We start from the raw sequence: 22,465 nt of genomic DNA on the forward strand, positions 1-22,465 counted from the left end.
ACAGACGAGATTGTGATGACAAGGTATGTTTCAGTACAGCTACAATGACAATGATATTCATAAAATTTGTTTTCATTACCCACGCTATCTGTGCTCAACTCACCAGAAAATAACTTTGAATAATGAAGTATTCACATAAGATTGAACCTGAGGGGGGGGGTTCCTATGTTTATGCACCCATCAATTTCACCTATTAATGGTAGGAATTAATTATGATCTCTCATTTTTAAGGAAGATACTTTTTTTTGGTTTTAATCATTCAGCTCTTACAGAAATGTATTTTAATTGCGAACATGATGTTTTAAAGTGGCAGCGGAGTCGGTGTGGGTGTGATTTCAGTGCCAGCAAAGACGTTGGATAATAGTGCTTACTGACATCTTAGAAAAGTCCAGGTAAAACAGAACTTCATGGCAACCACACTAAGCACAGAACAGAACCGTAACACCTAACATGTTTACATGCCACCATCCTGTCAATACACCACAATCCCATCTTGAAGAAACTGTCTTTAATGGTTAATTTAAACAATTTGTCTACCTCTCCACTCTCATGTACACAGTTTTTACAGCACTCATACAAGCTCATAGTTTGCAAGTCAGCACATGGACAGAACTGGGATAGGCTTAGGAGCATGCTGTGCTCCTAAACCTCATGCTTGCCGATCAACTGCCATATAGACATATCTACTGTGTTTGGGAAATAGGGTTGAGCATTTATCATGTTTGAACCATATTGATGCAAGCTTGATGAGTTGCTTTGCTGGATTTTGTTGAGCAGAAGCAGCAACAGAAGAAATGCGTGAGAGACATTCAGTCAGGTGAGGATAAGGACCTGAAATAGAAGATAAGTCACTGCCTTGACCCAATGGAGTAAGGGGAACCCATAGAGAGATGAAGAAAGCAGTGACATCAACAAAGCATCAGACTCAGAACAATGTTTGCTACCCAATTTTTATCATGATATAAAACGAATCTATCTACTTAATGCCTTCTTTGCTTCAGTCTTTAATAGTAAGGAAAGTTGTTCCCTCTGTGTACAAACCCAGGAGTTAGAGGAGCAGAGTGAGGCTCCCATGATCCAAGAGGTGGCGGTTAGAGACTTGCTTGCCCAGCTAGACACCCGCAAGTCTATGGTGCCAGATGGGATCCACCCAAGAGTATTGAAGGAGCTAGCGGATGTGCTTTCCAAACCCCCTTCCATCATCTTCCAGTGGTCCTGGTTGACTGGGGAAGTTCCACTGGACTGGAGGCTGGCTTATGCTCATCTACAAGAAGGGAGGACCCAGGGAACTACAGGCCTGTCAGTCTGACCTCAGTGCCAGGGAAAGTCATAGAACAGGTGATCTTGAGCGCCATCATAAAGCACATGCAATTGAACTGGGTGATCAGGCCCAGTCAACATGGGTTCATGAAAGGCAGGTCTTGCCAAAGTAACCTGATCGCCTTCTATGACAAAGTGACTCAACTACTGGATGAGGGAAAAGCTGTGGATGTAGTCTTCTTGGACTTCAGTAAAGCCTTTGACACAGTTTCTCACAGCATTCTGCTTCAGAAACTGTCTGCCTCTGACCTGGACAGGCGCACACTCTCCTGGGTTGAAAACTGGTTGGATGGCCGGGCCCAGAGAGTGGTGCTAAATGGAGTTAACTCCAGCTGGAGGCCAGTTACAAGTGGGGTTCCCCAAGGCTCGGTACTGGGTCCACCCCTGTTCAATGGCTTTATCAATAACCTGGATGAGGGCATTGAGTGCACCCTTAACAATTTTGCAGATGACACTAAGCTGGGTGGAAGTGTGGATCTGATGGAGGGTAGCGAGGCTCTGCAAAGGGATCTGAACAGGCTGGACCGCTGGGCTGAAACCAATGGCATAAGGCTTAACAAGGCCAAATGCTGGGTCCTGCACTTGGGGCACAACAACCCTATGCAGTGCTACAGACTAGGAGAAGTCTGGCTAGGAAGCTGCCTGGAGGAGAAGGATCTGAGGGTGTTGGTTGACAGCCAACTGAACATGAGCCAGCATGTGCCCGGGTGGCCAAGAAGGCCAATGGCATCTTGGCTTGTATCAGAAACGGCATGACCAGCAGGGACATTATTCTCCCTCTGTACTCGGCATTGGTGAGACTGCACCGCGAATACTGTGTTCAGTTCTGGGCCCCTCATCACAGGAAGGATGTTGAGGCTCTGGAGCGTGTTCAGAGAAAAGCAACAAAGCTGGTGAGGGGGCTGGAGAACAAGTCTTATGAGGAACGGCTGAAAGAGCTGGGGTTGTTTAGCCTGGAGAAGAGGAGGCTGAGGGAAGACCTCATTGCTCTCTACAACTACCTAAAAGGAGGTTGTGGAGAGGAGGGAGCTGGCCTCTTCTCCCAAGTGACAGGGGACAGGACAGGAGGGAATGGCCTCAAGCTCTGCCAGGGGAGGTTCAGGCTGGACACCAGGAAAAAATTTTTCATGGAAAGGGTCATTGAGCACTGGAACAGGCTGCCCAGGGAGGTGGTTGAGTCACCTTCCCTGGAGGTGTTTAAAGGACAGGTGGATGAAGTGCTCAGGGGCATGGTTTAGGGATTGGTTCATGCTACAAAGCAACATAAATACAGCAAGAAAAATCCATTCTCTTCTATTAGGGTTCCTCTGAGTTGACATCTCCGCTGTGATCACCAATAAGAATGCTCATTTGAGCCTCAGTCACAATACTTTCAATATTCTTGTAATACCCTATAAATCACCAGAGATGTTAACCATAGAATAATTTTATTAATGTTATAATCTCTGATATGGCCCAGAGACCATACATGACACATCAAATAATGTAGACGTGAGATTTAAACTGCCTTAGTCTTCCTCCCCCTCTCTAAGACCACTTTTTGTTAAATTCAGCATTCAGAGCATCACAGATGACTGAAAACAGGTTTGAATCAACCTGACAATCTTCTTTTAAGAACGTTATAAAGTGCTGACAATAGGCTAAGATTAAAGAAATGAAATCACTTAGAAAAAATTCTGCCTGCGATACTAACAAATCCTGTTACAATACTAAACTATATGTGAGTACACCTGAGAGCAATTTGGCCTACTTTTCTTCATTAGCACAGGAAAAAAATGGAATGCAGGTTGTCCTACGGCAGGAAATATCTTTCTTTTATTTGCCAGTGCTTGAGTGTATTCTTCATTATTTGTTTTTATTAAACATCAGGAAATGTCTGGCGTGCTGGAGTTATCAAGGCCCTGAAACCAAGAGCCAGCTGCTCAAAGGAAACGGTGTTCATTTCTCATTTCATATTCATAGTATCATAGTATCATAGCATAGTAAGGGTTGGAAGAGACCTTAAAGATCATCTAGTTCCAATGCCCCTGCCATGGGCAGAAACATCCCACTAAATCAGGCTGCCCAAGGCCCCATACAGCCTGGCCTTGAACACCTCCAGGAATGGAGCAGCCACAACATCCCTGGGCAATCTGTTCCAGTGTCTCACCACTCTCATGATGAAGAAATTCTTCCTAATGCCCAGTCTAAATGTGCCCCTCTTCAGTTTATACCCATTCCCCCTGGTCCTATCCCCACAAGCCTTTATGAATAGCCTCTCTCCAGCTTTCCTGTTGGCCCCCTTCAGGTACTGGAAGGTCACTATAAGATCTCCTCAGAGCCTTCTCTTCTCCAGGCTGAACAGGCCCAACTCTCTCAGCCTGTCCTCATAGGGAAGGTGCTCCAGCCCTCTGATCATCTTTGTAACCCTTCTCTGGACCTGTTCCAACAGCTCCATATCCTTCTTAGGTTGAGAATTCCAGAACTGGACACAATATTCCAGATGAGGTCTCACAAGAGGGGAATTGATGGGCAGAATCACCTCCCTCGACCTGCTGGCCTCGCATCTTTTGATGCAGCCCAGGATACAGTTGGCCTTCTGGGCTGCGAGCACACATTGCCGGCTCATGTCGAGCTTCTCATCGACCAGCACCCTCAAGTCTTCTCTGCAGGGCTGCTCTCAAACACGTCATCCCCCACTGTGTACTGAAAATGGGCATTGCCCCAACCCAGGTGCAGGACCTTACAGTTGGCCTTGTTGAACCTCATGAGGTTCTCACAGATCCACTTCTCCAGTCTGTCCAGGTCCCTCTGGATGACATCCCGTCCTTCTGGTGTGGCAACTGCACCACTCAGATTGGTGTCATCTGCAAACTTGCTGAGGGTGCACTCAATCTTGCTGTCAACATCATTGATAAAGATATTAAACAGCACCGGTCCCAGTACGGACCCCTGAAGGACACCACTTGTCATGGATCTTCATCTGGACTTTGAGCCACTGACCACTGACTCTTTGAATACAACCATCCAATCAGTTTCTTATCCACCTTACCATCCACCCATCAAATCCATATCTCTCTAACTTAGAGAGAAGGATGTTGTGGGGGACTGTGTCAAAGGCTTACAGAAGTCTAAATAAATCGCATCTGTTGGTTTACCTGTGTCCACTGCTGTGATTACCCCACCATAGAAAGCCACGAAGTTGGTCAGACAGGACTTGCCCCTGGTGAAGCCATGCTGGCTGCCATTAATCACCTCCCTGTCCTCCATGTGCTCTATGTAACACAAAAAAGTTGTTGAATACCTCAGCCTTTTCCTCATCTGTTGATACATGATCCCCATTTCCAGTCATTAGTGGGGTTACATTCTCTTTATCTTCCTCTTTTGATTATTGTACATGTAAAAGCCCTCCTTATTGGTCTTTACTTCCCTTGCCAAGTTCAGCTCCAGCTGCGCCTCGGCCTTCCTGACTTCATCCCTACACAACCGGACAGTGCCTCTATACATGTTCCAGGTTACCTGTCCCTGCTTGCACTGCCTGTGCAGTTCCTTCTTCTTTTTTAGTTTAACCAGCAGGTCTCAACTCAGCCATGCCAGTATTGTATTGTAATGAATTGATGCCTTTCTACAACATATGGATTGCCACTGATCTGCACAGCTTTCACAGCCTCTGAATGCAGAAAAAGGAGGACTTAATTTGCACTGCAAAATCACAGCCTACTGTTGCACTTTCTTCCAGCCTCTCAAAAAAGGGCATCAAATAAAAACATGAAGGTACAGTGATGGGAAAACATCCAGAATGTGTGCGTATGCACTTTATAAACATGCTATAATTGTTACTTAAATAGAAAACTAACTTCATAGAAAGCATGCAGGCTCAGTTAAGAACATGCACAAACCTTTTACACTATACCTGCATTTCTTTGTAATAGAGGGGTTATCAGTTGATTCAATTTTTAAGACATCTGGAGCTGGATAGACCGCAGGAAAAGAGTTGTTCCCAGATTCTCTTCACAAGTCACTTTCTGTCTTCTGAGAACTGGACAAAGCAGGCTGTTACAGCTCAGGTTAATTCAGGAGAAATTAAATAGGCTAAACAGAGAGGCTGATGCTGCACAGCATCATCATATATGCTGACCGGAAGGTGAGAAGACTCCAGGTCTTGGAGTTAACTTTCACACCCTTCAGAAAATCTCCAGATCAATATAACTCTCTGCTTTTCATTTATTGGAGACAGAATTTTTATATTCTTATTTCATAGTTACTAAGCAAGATGAGCATTTATGGTGCTACTCACTCACATTCTTAACACTAGTGATCTGTACCCGCTATTAGATTTGTATTTAAAGTTCATGAAAGTTTTCTGGCAAGCCTTAGAGCTGCTATATGTTCAGGTTCAGAAGTTTTATCTATGACCCACTGAAAGAGCATAAAATTATTCATCACAGTTACAATCATAACTATAGCATTTCAGCAAGCCAGCTACTGAAGTACATTGACTTAAAAACGCTGGAGCTGTGGGATATTACCAGTTTAGAAAGCTGTTCTCATACATGTCCCCAAAGACTAGGTTTTTGGGTGTAAAGAAGTCTCCAATAAAGTAATAGTTCTTCATAAAATAATAAAGAACTCTTCAGTTTAGTGGGGATCCAAAATTTGTTACGGTGCAGATTCACTAATACATACTCACAATGGGACTGGGCAGCTGCTCTGTAACCATTATCAGTGCTATGCAAAGAGATTAGAGAAGGAAATGAAGAAACGTACTGAAACTGCAGGACTGGAGGATTTAAGGCAGCATAAAGCAAAACTTAAGCTACAGTTTGATCAAGACATGGAAGTCTACAACCATATAAACTTCCGAGGAAATGTTTTAGATCTATTTTAGCCTCCTATTTCATCGAGAAGGAAAAGCTACCAATGATCCTGCACACTAGCATTTTGTTAACTAGCACAAGCAAACAGATCCTCATTTTTAGTAAGAAGAGGATTAGGTATACATATCAGAGTTTTCAAAAGTATGTGTCTTCGCAATGTCAGAACAACAAATGTTTTCAGCATTTCCAGTAAACTAATTTTAAAAGAATTTCCAGATTAAAGACAAAAATCAAAATTCTGCTCAACAATATATTTTTGCTTTGGAATTTATTTTGTTTTTAGGAAAACCAGATTATTATGAAGTAATTCAATATTCCATTATATTTAATTTAAAGGAAATACATTGCTTAGTAGACATTGAAACATTTTATCTTCCTTTCTAGATCAAAGTCTCATTTGTCCTATAATGAGACAGTTATGCCAGTAAATGTTACTAATTTATTGTCACTTAATTGTCAAAACGGAATCCATAAGAGATAATCGGAGGTGACTTCCTGGGCTGTCACCTTCAGCCCCCCATTTCTGCAGACATCACATCAGAAGCAGTAAATATACCAAGCTTATTTTAAGAGCAGGGAGGAGGCATACGATTTCCCTGTTCATTGCTCTATTTGGAACACAGCACAAACCTGCTGTGAAAGTTGGGAGCCTTCTCCTGATTTTTTAATCTATTTAGAGATAACACAAACCATGTATGTCATTGCCAAGACTGCTTTGTTACAACAGATACTTAATTAAATGAGAAAGTTTTATTTTGTGGAAACTTGCATCAAAATTGGCACAACTCAAAAACTATTTGTCTTCAATTCAGCAGAAACTCCATCCCAGCTCATGCTAATTGACATTCATACAAACCCACACATACACAAATCTTGTGCATTACAGCCCTTGTATGTGAATTAATAACAGAGCTAAATGATGCTGGTGCAGTATCTCTACTTATTTTTTTTCCTAAAAAAATGATTGATATAATTCTTGGTTGTCTGGAGGATTTTATCCTGACACCTGCCAAAAGAAAACAGATATAACCAAGCTCTCTTTTTCAAAAAGTCAAACCCATTTTTTCTTGCCAAAGTTCTTTCAGTACCTTTATACATAAGTTACAAACATGGAAAGAGCCATAAATGTATTAGTACAATAACGAGTGACAGAGGAAAAAAAGTGAAATAATCCACCTGGCTATCCAGAAGATTCAGCTCTCTGTAGCTGAGTGGACGCTACAGTGTTTCCTTGGGACTCCCCCTGCCAATCTAAGTGGGCACTGAATCCAAAAAGAACTCCGTGCCTGCTGATTTATCCCAAGGGAAGAGGTGTCTCTGACAGGAAAGCTTTTCCTCTGATTCTAGTACTGTTCATCTCTAGAGCAAAGCATTGCATTAAGCAGAGCCTTTTGGGATTAAGATTGCAAATGGATTTAAATCACTCAAGGGTAGAATTTTTTTTCTGTTTGTCAGATTTCACACTAACAATTGTACAGCATTTCCTTGCTCCACTTGAATTTCATAAGCTGCCACTTTTAAACAGTCCATGTAGAAATCCAAACACATTGCTAATGCAAATAAAGCTCTTATGGCTCCATTAGGGCTGCACAAACACACCTGAGCACGTAGTCTTCAACTTTTTATTGAAGTCTTCAGTGTGTAAAAGGATGTCACAGATAGGCCAACACGATGTAAACTTTTCAGGCTCTAACAGGAAGCTTCATCTAACTTAACAGTCACAAAAATCTTACTGTGATTTCTCAAGTACTTAATGTAGATCCTACGTCTTTTACAATAGAAACTCCAATGTGCAAAATTAAAAATGCATAATAACCATTCTGCAAACATGACTCAAAAGTCTTTCCTATATATCTATGGAAATGCAGAGGTATAATTATACTACTCTAAATAAACATTAACAAAAATCCATAGAAAGAGGCTCTCTTGCTGAGAGCACACATGCACAAACATGCCAGTCTCCACTGGTATAGTTACACTACTTTATTCCCCTGTGTAAATAAAAACTATACAAATGAACAAAAAAACCAGAACTTTAGAAATGGACAAAAGCAGTATTATTGCTTCAGCTACAGCAAATCAGATTTTCAGGCCTGCAGAGAGGTACTGGAGAAACCACTAAAAATAATTATTTTGCATTCACCTGAAACATCTCATCTATTAGCGCAAGAATTAAAAACTTCACCCACATTGTAAAAAGAAAAAATTTATCTTAGGGAATACAACCACAATGCACAGAGCTTTGAGTGCTTTGAATGGAAAGTTACTATCTCAATGACTTACTGGCTATTATTGCAACAAAGCAGACAACAATTTGAAAAAGCAAAGAATTCACTTATTGTTGTTCAGTTTCGACAAAACTATTAAAACAACCTCAGTAGATGCAAAATTCTGTTGCAACTATAATGTTGCCAGAAGGATGATTTAACAAGAATCTACTGACAGATTTCTACAATTGTTATGAAAGGGGCTTTTTAAAAATCATTTCGTCCAACTGCAAGGAGAAATAGGCACACTGGCTGACAGCAGGATTCTGGACACAGATTTCACTTGTTCACCTGAAAGATGTTTCCCAGTGATCCTGAAACTGAGAGATGCCAATCCTCTCCTTCAGGAGAGACACAAGTCTCACCTTTTCCCAAGTACAGAGTTCAATATTACCAGTGCTTGTACCATAACTTTATACCCACTCACTGCCTTCCAGTCTAGATGAGCTGAAATCCAGCCAGGCAAAAACCAGCTGTGCACATATAAACTTCAATTCATTAAGAAAAGGAAGACGAACAAGTGAGCTGTGAAGGTGGAATGATGCCAGTATAGCTGTAGACAGCCTGTTTGTAAATAAGCTAATGGTTTTGCTCCCTGCAGCTAGAACACATTTCAAAACAGACCTCAAGTGGAGGAGGAATTTTTAAGGTAAATCCAGGCTGCCACGCTTCCCCTGCCCTAAAGCGTTTCATAATTTTGTTGTCACAATTATTTTTTTAAACCTTACGTTATGCCACTCAGTACAGGGCAATAGTTCAGAAAGTAGAAGTATTCTACAAATCAAATACACTCCTTAACTTTTTTTCTAAACCAATACTAAGAAAAAAACCCACATTTTCAATTAGCAACCAAACTGGTGAATACACCACATTGTTCTGAACAGAAAAAAAACTTGCATGTCTACAGACATGCATTACTAAAGTTTAATTACAGTTGGTGTTGTTGAAACAATTCTTCTGCTGCAGTTGACTTAAAAACCATGTCTCCTGTCTCTCACAAGAGAACCTGAACCATCAGGTCACTCAATTTTTATGAAACATGGATAACAGTGTCATTTCCACTGCTGGTATCATACTGCAGTGCATAAATATACCCTTCACTGAAGGGATTAGAGAGGCAAAAGACTTACTTATTTTTCTATATAATGTTTTATAATGTGAAACCATTCCACCTAGCAGGATACTTGTCTCTGGAGACTATGGGTCAGCAGTGAAACTAATGCTAGGGTCTGAATCAAAGGCAGCAGATCTGAGGTTAGCACTCCCCATGCTATTCTCCTACCAATAAAGATTTACAGAGGATTTGACAATATTTCCCACCAGCCCAAACACACTTTTGTAGGCTATGGGAAATACAGATTGAATTTCCATAGCAAAAGGAACTGAGTATAAATCCCCCACACTCCCTGTACTTTCAACACAAGCATGCTGCCAATATTCTGCCCTGCATATGGTCTCCTCCTCCTACATGCAATGGAGTATTTTATGTGGATTCCTTCTAAAACAAATTGGCTTTTCCATTTAGAGAAAAAGATCAAAACCTTTTAAGCATTTCAGTATCTAACCACCTCTGACTCCTTCAGTTCAGCACTGAAATCCCAAGATTAGTCACTCACAGAAGCACCAGTGACAACAAATTGACATGTCGTATCAGCGATGCTGTTGCCTATTGGGTACTAACTTGATCTGACAGTCAGTACTGTCTTGAAAAGCAAACAACCTGTTACAGGATGGATTCCCAGTCACAATCACACGGTCAGCAAGCTAAGAAAGAGCATCCTAGCAAAGATCTTGCAGTCTCTTGCACCAGCTTTTTCTTCTGCTCTGGAAAAGACGCAAACAAAGACCATATCTGCAGACAAATTAAACAAGGACACATGTATACAGTTACTTCAAAGCTTCAACCCTAGTCTGAATCTCTTCAGTGGGCCAAGAGCAAATTATGGGAACTTTACGTCTGAGTTGTTGACCTCAGATTTGTGGCTCTGATTCAGGTAGCAGCTAGTGCAGACGAACTGGTTTGTAGATCTCTCAACCAAGTAGTGTGGGAAGAAAACAATATTATTTCCTATTCATGCCCAGGGCAGACTGGAGAACTCTGCTTTCAGCACTGCTTTGCCCTTGCTTCTCTTCATACTAAACTCGAGACCAACTACGATAGCACAGGAAGAAATGAAACAATAACGTATTTTTCACAATCTCTGTATCACAGATTCATCGCTACAGATTTGCACACCTTCTACTTGTACAGGCCAAATTCTTAATTAGCTTTTCTCATTCCAAATCAAGGACAGGCTAGACTTGAGTTGGTGAAAGACTCAATACACAAAAGGCTGGCCAAATGTCAAAAGCAGGAGGAAGAGCCTGGTCACATTGGATCAATAGGCAGGTTAATTCTGGCTGCAGGCAACATAACTGGCTACTTATAGGATGTGAGAGGGTATATTCTTCTGTCTCTGTTTTTTCTTGAAAATACAAATAATTTCTGATAAAATACAATGTGCATCCATGCAATGTTTCTAATCACCTTTTTCTTCTCATCAAATCTACAATATGTGAGATATGCAAGGAGAAAGACATGGACACATTAAAGCCACAAAGCTCCCTCCTCATAAATTATTCTGAAAGGGAATTGAAGCACTTTTTCTATCAACACAAAGCTGATAATCCCAAAGCCATGGATAAACAGGATGTTTCTGGAAAATAATTTCAGGGAAAGGGTAGTAAGCAGATGGGAAAATATACCAGAACAGATATAACTAGGAAAAAAAAACATGTTCTAAAGATGGTAAGAGAACAAGCTCAAAAGAAAGGACTTTTGTTTCAGTATGACAAGCCTTTGATGAGAGACTGGCCAGTTGGCTAGTCTGTCTCTAAGTAAGTTTCCAATCTTATCACAACACCACAATTTATTCTGTTCCCGAGCTTTCAAAGATTTCTACATATTGTTATACTGATACATGCTTAGGGTAAGTATTACTTTCCTTTCCCTGCCAACTGCCTTACTTTGAGTTTTCTTCTGTTTCCTTACAGGTTTCACATTGCTGCTGCTACCTCTTTTTTTTCCCCTCTTTCATGTTCTCCATTCTTACCAGCAGTGACTTACGCATATTCACCAAAATCCAAGAAGCACATAAGGGCATCCGGACCCTGCTGCTACAAAAAGTATCTGTTCAAGCATGTCACACATTACCCCTTACCAATACAGAAGCCTCATTACACAAGACCTCAAAAAATGTCCACCACTTGAACTCAACCATACCTTCTGGATTCAGTCAGCCTTCCCTTCTCAAATATTTGTCTCTCAGACAAGAATTCTGCATTCTCAATCATCCTTCTTTTTTATTCCCTTACTCGTACAATTATCATCTTCCTCTCTTTTGCTCTTTCCTTCACATCTTTCTTCCTGGACTCCTCTTTCTCACCATCTCATTTCTCCCTTACCACACTATTTTACTCCCTCACTACTCACTCAACAGTGGGGTTCTACCAATGCAGTCTCAGACAGGAGCTCACTGTGGAGTGGCAGGCAGAAATGCTGTGAGATCTGTGCTTCCTGCCTCACAGCAGCGCAGCAGGAGCCGAGCTGGACCAGCAAGCGGACAGACAAGGGAACAGGAGCTCTTCTAACGCAGGCAGCATCAGGCAGAGATGACCAGACTCAAGGCCTTTCCCAAGTTTCCTTTCCTTCCCAAAAAGAGGCCAGGTAGAACTTGGAGGAAATAACTCCATCTGGAACACAGCTGTGTTTGCAGAGATCATGCAAGGTGAAGCAATGCAACAGCAAAAAACCAGGACAAAGATAAGTGATACAGCAGCCAGTAAAAATGATCAAACCTTGACAGTAAAGTAACAGCAGCCCAAAAAGCATCCTTGTTGGTTCGTCTATGTTCTTAGGAAACTTGCTACTTTTGTTACAGGAGCTTGATTAAAGGCTAAGATTTCATTTCAGCATAGCTCTAAACAGGGCTGCCACTTAAAAGATCAGCAAGTCAATTTTCTGAAGGATCTGTGAATAGTGTTTATAAAATACTGAAGAAAAAGCAACTCTGAAGCACAGGTAAAGTAATCTCAGTGGAGCCTTCATTATTCTTTCTTATAAATGCCCATTGTGTGAACGTACAAGGCAGTACATCGGTGATATAACGTGGACCATTTAGCCAGAACCCATAATGTAATAAAATAATAATGCAACAAAAGATTGATTAAACAATCAAATACTTGAAACAGTGACTCACAGCATGAAGATAGTTGGTATTTAAATGCATTAAAAAATCAAATGTCATTTTATTAAAAAAATGGCACTTGTATCAACAATGCCTGGCACTTGCACAGCATCTGTTATCAGAGAATTGCAAGGACTCAAAGATACTAGTTTTCACTGTTTTAATGCAGATCTCCTCATTTTTTTAAACTCTAGTTCCTCCAGTGACTTGCTTAGCTTAGATTTCCAGCTGTACTAAAAAAAAAAACAAAAAAAACCAAAAAAAAACCAAAAAAACCCCACTTATCTCTGATAGCTAGAATATGACCTGATCCAGAAAGGGCAGAAATACAAAAGGACACAAAACCAACTCAGAGGTTTTCCATGACACATTGCATTGTTAAGGAGTTGCAAGCAGTATGCTATGGGACAACTCAATGAAGATACTATTTTTTCATATCCCTTATGTTCTGTTTCATGTGCTCACATTATCAAAACTAGAGCTGCAAGTTCAGCACTCCTGCAGTATCTTGCTGCGAAAACCTACTTTCATTGTAAATGTTTTGTGATTTTTCAATGCCTTCTAAAGTAACTTTTCACAATGACATTCCTAAAATAAACCCTTGCTTTATATAGTAACACTTTTCCAAGGGGAAGCAGAGAAAACTATAAAGAGACTTGTCCTGTCTTCAGAGAGTGCACTGATATTCCTCTGACTTTTCCTGGGCACACAATGAAACAAGAAGCAAGGGGAAGATTCTGTGTCCCAGCAGAAAAGTTTTGTACTCAAACTGGAGGGATAGGACGGGCATACTACAAGGTGAAAAACTTGCTGTACCATCAGATTGAAAGGGCAGTGGTCTCTGGCATGAATTCTGATGGATGCCCAGTTAGAAGTGGAGTTCTTCAGGTATCAATACTAGAGCAAGTCTTGTTTGAGATCTTAATCAATGACTTGGAAAATGAGACAGATCAGGCAACTTTGCAGAGAGATCAGCTGACTTACTGGAGGGCACACAGCTGCTGTTTCAAGCAGCCTTAAGGGGGAGGATTTGGCCAGTGAGAGCCCCATGACTGTCAGCCAAGACAAGGACAAAGTCTTGCACCTGGGACAGACTGGGTTGCCTGCGAATAACCCAGCAGAAAAGGACCTGGCAATTCTAAAAGACAAAGGAAATTTGAAGCACATGACATATAAGGTTGGATGGAGGGAAGTGGGTTTGGCTATGGTAGGATCAGATCACTGTGTTCGGCTTCCTGGGGCGAGTTAGACAGAAATCAGTAAGAAAGCTTCTCCGTGGCATGCACCAAGAGGACAAGAGACAAAAGTCAGAAGCTGCACCCAGAGAAATTCCAGCTGTGAGTAAGTAAACAAATGTCTACAGTGAGAGGAGTAAAGTACTGAAACAGGTTCCCAGAGAGGCTGTGGACTCTCAACCCATGGGGAGTTCATAAGTCATCTGGACAAGGTTTTGAGCAGCCTGGCCTAACTCTGAAGAAGAAATTTGACTACATTATTTCCTAAATGCCTTCCAATCAAGATTATTCTATGAACCTTGTATTACCTCTTTTAACAGGAACTGGATGTTTCTGAAGTTGTCATTATTATCAAGGAACATAGGAACCATTCTGTCAATAAAACTGCATCTTGCTCTTTGCACAGCATCACAGTCACAAATTGACTATTTGGATGGGAATTTCCAACCATGAAACACTGGAAGAAATTGATCTAGTAAATCAAGTAGTATTTGACATTCTTCTGCCTTCACCTCTTCAGCTGACTCTGTCCTGTGACTTTGACTATCTCTTTGCAGAGTGGAAACAATGAAAATTCTTACTTGTTTTATATAGGAGAGATACTTCATTCCCACAGAAAGTGGAAGCATTTTCCAAACCACCAGCTTCCAGAGGAGTAAGTCTCTCAGTATCCCCAGTTTATGACTTAAGCGAGACCTAGTTTCACTGCCTGGCAGTCATTTCCAGCTGTCAGCAGCAACACTGGCTTGAAATGAACAGCATGTGAGAAGAACTGGGGAAGAGGAATGGGTCAAAGAGAAGTCTAGTATCTGTAAGGAGAAGATTCTTATTCTCTGCTGAGCTTCTTCCTCCTTCTGAAAAATATTTTGATATAAAGATATCTATGTTGGGGTGGAGGAATCAATGAAGCCAGAGGTCTGAAGATTGAATTCCGTGTTCTAAGGGTGATTTAGTGTAGTATGTGGTGGCTGAATAAAGATATAAATGAAACAAGAGCTATAACCTCATGCCTCAAATTCAATCCAAGACTTATACTGAACAGTGTAATAAAATATATTGCCTTGCTATATTTCCTTGCTTATTAAAAAGCATAGCAGTTTTTAAAAAGCACTAGAAGTACATATTTTACCAATTTGGATATAAAACCCCTTCAGCAAGTAGATTTACCAACTAACCTTAAAACCAAAAGAAAATATTGGATATGTGACAGCCAATTAATGTTTAAATAGTTCTCTGTACATTTTTATGGGAGGCACAAGACCACACAGAATAATTTATTTTACACAGATAATCGAGTCACTGTGACTTATGAAGCATCTGGAATCACAGCCAGTGGCAACCACTCACAATTTAAAATCCTTCTCCAAATAAATCTCATGATGACAATTCAAGTGTACACAGAGATCCAATTTAATCTTTCCAAAGCATTTAAATCTGTGGTAAAGCCCAAAGACTTCTATGCTTTTTTAATTATTATTTAAGTATGACAAGGTAACTAAACGAAAATACAGTTATTTTCCAACATGTAAAGCATAGTTTGCTCCACAGCCTGTGCTGCCTAGCCTAATATCTGTCTGTCAGCATTAACATGACAAAGTTCTGAAAGAAAAGTCGTAAGAGAACTGTCAAGCCATGTTACAGCCAGGTTAATCTGGTTTGTGCTGTCTTTAAAAAGAGCGGAAATATCAGACTCATTCCTTAAGCTGTCATGACTACAAAACCTTCAGGGACAATGTGCTTAGCTGCTTAGAGAAGAAAAAAATATCTTCAAGGAATATGTATAACATACAGCAACAGCATTTGTGCTCCTGTTCATCAAACCTTAATCTGATTTTATTTTTAATCACATAATTATCCAATATTCTCAGAGGACTGAATTAATGACTCATTAAAGGGCAACACCGAACTTCAATATCTGAAAGAAAATTCAAGCTTGACCACAAGTCTGTAAGGAAATTACTTGTTTTTCAAGACAGGCTCTAAAGCAAGAGGTTAAGCTGAGATGACTATCAGCCTTCACAGAAGAGAAACACAGGTTCAAATGAGCCCATGGATCTCTTTACTGGTTTCAGGTAAGACAGACAGCTACCCACCAAATCAAAGTTACAGTTACACTGACACAGAGAATATTGAAAGACTAGCACCTAGTTTGTGACCAAAGTGCTTTGCTCAACTGGATTAGCTATCAACCTAAGCTTTAAATGATTTCTTGTGTACTTTTTATGTATCTTTAGAATTAAGGTAGTAGAATTTATCAAAAAATAAGCTAGGAATTTTACAAGGGAGTCTAAGCAAGTCAGATACTGAATACTCACCAAATTCCACGCACATAACTCTTAGAGAGCTTTCAAGTTGTTTTTTTTTTTTTACCTAAATACTGCAACGTGAGCACTAATGAAATACGGTCCACATCACCAGGACAGTACAGTGATAAATAACAGAAGTGGTAACATCTTATATGTACACAGCACCTTCTGTGAGAAAGCAAAGGCATTTCTGGGACTAATGTTTGCAAAAAAGATGCTTTAATTTAAAACTAAAAGTTAATCTTATCTTGTATTACTCTGTTCAATCACTCCCTCCCACTGTTTTTAAGTACATCTGTGAACGTGTAACTGTTAAGTCAAACTACCTTAGTATGACTTTGGCTTATCAGGATTAGTACTATCCTCACAGTTCAAAAGAAAATTGGGGGCAGGGGGCATAAAACAAAACCAAAAAAAAAAAGGCTTTTTTAATCTTCCTATGCTTGGTTCAAGTAACTGTCACAAACATCAGCGCCCACAACTCTTGTCATGCCAGAGAGCTGTTCCCAGACCCATTTGAATTTACATTTTACCAAGATACTCTAAAAAGCATTCAATTTTGTACAACTTCTCAGGTAGGCGTCATTAATTTTTTTACTGGCATGATACTCCTAATACTTTCTGGCAATCCTTAAGTACTACTGGTTAGGAAGCAGTTCCATGCATTCAAAGACATCTGGCATGAGTTCAAAAAGAGATGGTTCACCACAGAAATTCCTTTTTTAAACAGTAATGTTCTTGGTACTTATGAATTGGTTTACTGTGGTATTATGACATGGAACACTTTGAAAAGTGCTTTTCTGTGCTTTTAATGCTTTTCTTAAAATAACAAATCTCAAAGTAGATGATTTCCTCATAAAATATTGAAAAAGGGGAAGGACTCAGGTTACCCAAACCAAATGTATTTTAAGAGAATAATAGTGCTGCAGGACTTCACATAAGCACGTCGCATGTTAAGTGGTGACAAATAAACCACACTTGGGTCAATTTAAGTGAGCTTCACTTCAGACACAATGCAGTTGGAGCTATACTAGAAATGCAGAACACTAGTAATGTGGTATGTCAGATCTTGTTGGGAGTTCTAATAGATTTAACACAGCTCAGTTAAATAAATGTCAACAGGAAGCTAAATCTTAGTTCAAGACAGTTTAGGAATGGGGTAGAACTGATTAGTAAAATGCTGTTTACAAGGAAAAGACATAAGTACAGCAAAACAAAGCGTCTGTGATCATTAGCAGAGAGACCATATACTCTGTTCCCAAGTTGACAACATGATCCGGTGAGAATGTAAAATTTTATAGTTACTACACCAAATTCTGCCGTTGGTTGTATCGTGCAACTGCCTCAAAATATGCTCAGCTGCATTAGTCCAGATGAGAGTACACGCTGGCCAAAACACATTTAAATGACACCTCAGCTAGTAAAGGCAACGGAGAGCAACTGTAACTGCATTTCTGCAAGAAGGGTCACATGCAGTATATACTCAAATCAACTGTACTGAGGTATCTCTACGTATTTCTGCGCCCCCCCCCCACACACACATATATGCACGCACTAAAGTTCGCTCCATATTTTGATGCTCACTAACTTTGTTTGAGACAGTCTCATTTAGCCGATACACATTCTGCTAGTATGGCTTCAAATACAACCCACTTTACCAAGCTGTATACTTCTGAAAATTCACACTTCGGGAAAGCTACAGGCCTCAGATGGAAAAGTTCTCCTGATTTTTGACAGGACAAATTCCCAGTCTTAAGTAAAGTTCACTCTGCACATAAAAGGAGTTGTTCGAAACAGACAGCATAATTCTATAAAGGGAATGTAAGGCAGAGGATTGTTAGAAGAAACCAAGCAGAAAAAAGGCACCATCCTCTACTAATTCTGTAGTACTTTGCACAACAGTGGCTTGAAAACATTGGCTTCTACATGATGTTTCTAATATTGTGTCATTACAGACAGGTAATGTGGTCATTGAACATCCTAAATGCTTAAAAAAATTCCCCTATCACACAGAGTGGTATTGGTACTATGTAGTACACAGAGAATTTGATTTTTCAGCCCTTTTCTTTCATTCAGTAAGTAGAACTACCAGCAATAATGCATTAAGATAAATCTTGTGCATAGTTTAAACAAATGTTTCTGATAATATCCAGTTTGAGGGGGGCACACTGGTGACCCATATAATAAGATCACTCAAAGGCAGGAAAAAAGCTATTAAATGTTTCAGGTATCTGAAGAAGTTTCTGTATTTCATCTACAATTCCTTTAAAATATTCCAACCAGCTTCATTCTGTCTGCTCCCAAAGAGTGCAGAGCACAGGAATGTATAGACTACCTTTAACTCCTTAGAGGAAATGCATTAGAAGCTAAGTGTTTCCAAAAATAAAAATTCTCATTTACACTCTTTTGAGTTTGTTTCACAGTTTTTATTGAACCTATTACATTAATATTAATGAAAATCTGACTTGTCTGCAGAAAGAAAATTAGATTTTATTTGATTCACTGTTAATTCTTTCCAGATACTTGCCCAAATTTCAGCCAGCTTCAGGTTATAACAATATCAAGTCCAAATGCTAGACTTTTTTCTTGTCCTTTAAAATAATTTACAAAATATAAATTCTCATTCAGTCTTAGAACATCCAAAATCTTTCAAAGTGATGGGATGCTCCGATAAATCAACAACTTATTCTTAATAATCAAATGCATTAGGTTTTTCTTTGGGGAAAAAAAAACCCAAACCACTTTAAAAACAACTTAACAGGAAAATATTATTATTATTAAAGTTCTCTATTGCACTTACGAGAATCAATTTAAAATATTTACTGATCCTTACAAGTATATTACAGTAAAAAAAAAAAAAAAAAATCAAGTCATAGGGAAGGAGCAGGAGTTTTGTTTCTTTGGAAGATTTTTACAATGAGATGTTAAAGGTTAAAGAAACTTCTATGACTCAATCAATAAGCTACATGTTAGACTACATTCTAGAAGAAAAACGAGACTAGATTACAAAAGGTCTTATAAAAAGGATAATAAAAATCCTTGTGTTTTATACATGTGGGTAACAGGTATGCTTAAAAGATTATTCTGGCAAGGTGTTAAATCTGTTATTCTATGACCTTCACAAACCACGTATTTGAATAGAATTGCTATCTGTTTATAAGAACAGATGGTACAAATTCTTGCTGTATTACAATAGAACAAAGTTTCCAGCCATTTTCAATTTCAATCACTCAAAAATTTTTCAACAGATGTAAGAAACATGCAACATAAATATAGGCCTATTGAGAAAAGGTTTCCTTTCCTAGCTACCTCTTATGGAGCTCTAGAACTAACGGATTGCTCTCTACAAGTTTACCCACTGAAAGTTGAAACATGTTTCACAAAGAACAGATTTGCAGTAACTGCACTGTTTATGGAAGAATAAATAACCAGATTTGCTGGAAGTACTATGTCTTTAGAAACAACATCTGCCCAGGAAAAAGACAATGCAATTACAGACCTCAAATTCATCAAAATAATCATTAAGATTATAATAGTAACGAAGATAATCAACTGTTTAATTTGTAGAAAGAGACTGAGAGAAGAATACACTTTTAAATCTAAAAACTTTGAAAAAGCTCTAGAATTCTCACTTTTGGGGGCATAAAGATTTGGGGAAGAAGAGGGAAGAAATATATGACTAACCATCTAAATGTTAACAACTCCTTTTTTAAAAGAATGAGAGCGCAGTAGCTGACTGCTAGAGATCCCTTCCATCACTACAGTACCTGGCATTATCATCACACTTTCATGGTTTTATTAATAAGAAAAGCCCTGTAACTGCATGATTAAGTTCAAAATAATGCAATTTCAAGGAATTCTCACAACAAAGTGATCTATTTCATACTTCTAATCCAGTCATATAGCTAAGCTAGCAGCTGTACTCTGCAATAAAAATAACTTCTGTATCCTTTGCTTGTTAGTCAAAGGAGGGTTTTCTAACCCTACTCCAGCAGGTATCTGTAGAGACACTCATGAGATCTACTCTATTTTTCAACTTGTCCTGTTGCATCCTGAATGTTTATGTCATGCAGTTATTTGCATAGCACACGCAGAGCATAAATAATGCCAAAAATACATGACCACTTAAAAGAATTGCAAATTACGCATAACAATAACTTCACTATTGTGGAAACAAACACTTTCTCAGCTACATGCCTACACCTAACACCATCACCCAGAGCACAGTAAGGTAAGAAGCAGTGTAGCCGCTTCTGAGTGAAATCAGCGAAGGTGGGCTCCAACACCAACTCTGTGCATGAGAAGGATGAGGAAGTTTCACATGCTAATTATTTTAGGAAAAACAACCTGATGGCTTCATCAGTTATGGGGTGGTTTCTCGCTCCCAACACTCCATTCGCAGGCAAGAAAATCGGCTGTCCTTACCTCGCAGATCTCACGTTTTAGCACCGCCAGTGCCAGGCAGGGGTGCCTTTTCCCTCAGCCACAGCAGACAGAGGGCTCGCAGCACCCAGGCAGACGGCAGGGTACGTTCTTATCGGCTATCACAGCGTTGCCATTGGCCTTTACGCTTGTAAAAAACTTCATAAAATCAACCAACCCCCGCTGAGGCTCCAGGGCGCCCGGGCAGGACCGGGAGAAGCGCCCGCTCCCACTGCGGGACGCCGGCAGCGGGGGCTTTGCCTCGACTGCCCAGCCCAGACTCTCCTGCCCTCCTCTTTGCCCCCAGCACCCGCAGACTGTCCTACCCCCGTCTCTCCCTCGGCACCCCAAGCTCGTCCTGCCCCCCACTCTCTCCCGGGCACCGAGGCTCTCCCAGCCCGTCCTGCCCCTCTCTCTCTCCGCGGTATCCCCAGCCCGTCGCGCCCCTCAAACACCCCCTGGTACCCTCAGCCCCTCCTGCTCCCCTCTCTCCTCTCAGCACCGAAGCCTCCCAGCCCGGCCTGCCCAATTTCTTCCACTGGCACCCAAGTCCTGTCCCGCTCCCCCCCGCAAACCCCAGCCCGTCCTCCCCCGCTCGCTCTCTCCCGGCCGCACCGAAGGCTCCCAGCCCGTCCTGCCCCCCTCTTTCCCCCGGCATCCCCAGCCCGTTCTGCCCCCTCAATCAGCCCCCGGCACTCCCAGCCCGTCCTGCCCCTTAATCTCCCCCTAGCACCGAGAGCTACCAGCCCGTCTTGCGTCAAATCTTTCCCCTGCGCCCCGAGCTCGTCCTGCCTCGCTTTTTCCTCCCAGCCCCGAGGGCTCCCAGCCCGTCCTGCCCCCTCCACCGAGGGCTCCCAGCCCCTCCCGGCACCCCCAGCCCCTCCTGACTCCCTCTCTCCCCTCCGGCACCCCCAGCCCGTCCTGCCCATCTCTACCCCGCGGGGCTGCAGCCGGTCTGACGCCGCGGGCGGCGGCGGGGCCGGGGTACTCACATGCCAGATGGCGAAGAAGATGAGGGCGGCGCAGAGGACCAGCGACAGCATGTAGCAGAAGGCAGCGAAGGTGAAAGCCATGGCGGGGACAGCCCCCCGCGCCGCCCGGGGAAGAACGGCGACCCCTGACACCCCGGCGGGGAGGACGGCAGCACCCACGGGCAGCGCCGGGACGCCTTCGCGGCTCCGCCGAGCCCCGGGCTCCCCGCGCCGCGCAGCCCCGCCGCCCCCTCCCCGCGCCAGAGGGGCGGTGCCGCGCGCCGGGGCGGGGGGGCTCCGCGGCGGGAGGGTCCCTGGCACCGACTGCCGCCGAGGGGGTCTGGCTGCGGTCGTATCGTGAGAGGGCGCAGGGAGCTGTTTAGGCCAATTCCTGAAAAGACAGAATCGTAGAATCATAGAATCGCTGGGGCGGAAAAGACCTCAGAGGTCGTCAAGCCCTGCCGTACCTGTTCACCACTGAACCAGGTCCCTGAGCACCTCATCCACCCGTCGTTTCAACACCTCCAGGGATGGGGACTCGATCACCCACCTGAGCAGCCTCTGCCAGTGCACGATAACTCTTTCGTTGAAGAAATTGTTCCTTATGTCTAATCTGAACCCGCCCTGGCACAGCTTGAGGCCATTCCCTCTCATCCTGTCACCTATCCCGTCACTTGGGAGAAGAGACCAACTCCCACCTTTCTACAACCTCCGTAGACAGTGATAAGGTCTCCTCTCAGCCTCCTCTTCTCAAGGCTAAACAGCCCCCAGTTCCTTCAGCCACTCCTTGTAAGACTTGTTCTCCAGCCCTTTCATCAGTTTTGTTGCTCTTCTCTGGACATGCTCCAGGATCTCAATGTCT

General features: G+C 41.7%; 1 protein-coding gene across 5 annotated transcripts in view; it reads right to left on the minus strand.

The window, feature by feature from the left end:
• The window catches only part of CNIH3 (cornichon family AMPA receptor auxiliary protein 3), a 134,346-nt gene that overhangs the window by 74,383 nt on the left and 37,498 nt on the right, over positions 1 to 22,465 (minus strand). For all 5 annotated transcript variants that reach the window (XM_054063128.1, XM_054063124.1, XM_054063129.1 and 2 more), the window contains one exon: positions 21,625 to 21,994. In XM_054063128.1, coding sequence (XP_053919103.1) covers positions 21,625 to 21,994 — 370 coding nt within the window. The remainder of the gene's footprint in view (positions 1 to 21,624; positions 21,995 to 22,465) is intronic.

The sequence above is a fragment of the Cuculus canorus genome, chromosome 3 (assembly GCF_017976375.1).
Source record: "Cuculus canorus isolate bCucCan1 chromosome 3, bCucCan1.pri, whole genome shotgun sequence".
Lineage (NCBI taxonomy): Eukaryota > Metazoa > Chordata > Aves > Cuculiformes > Cuculidae > Cuculus > Cuculus canorus.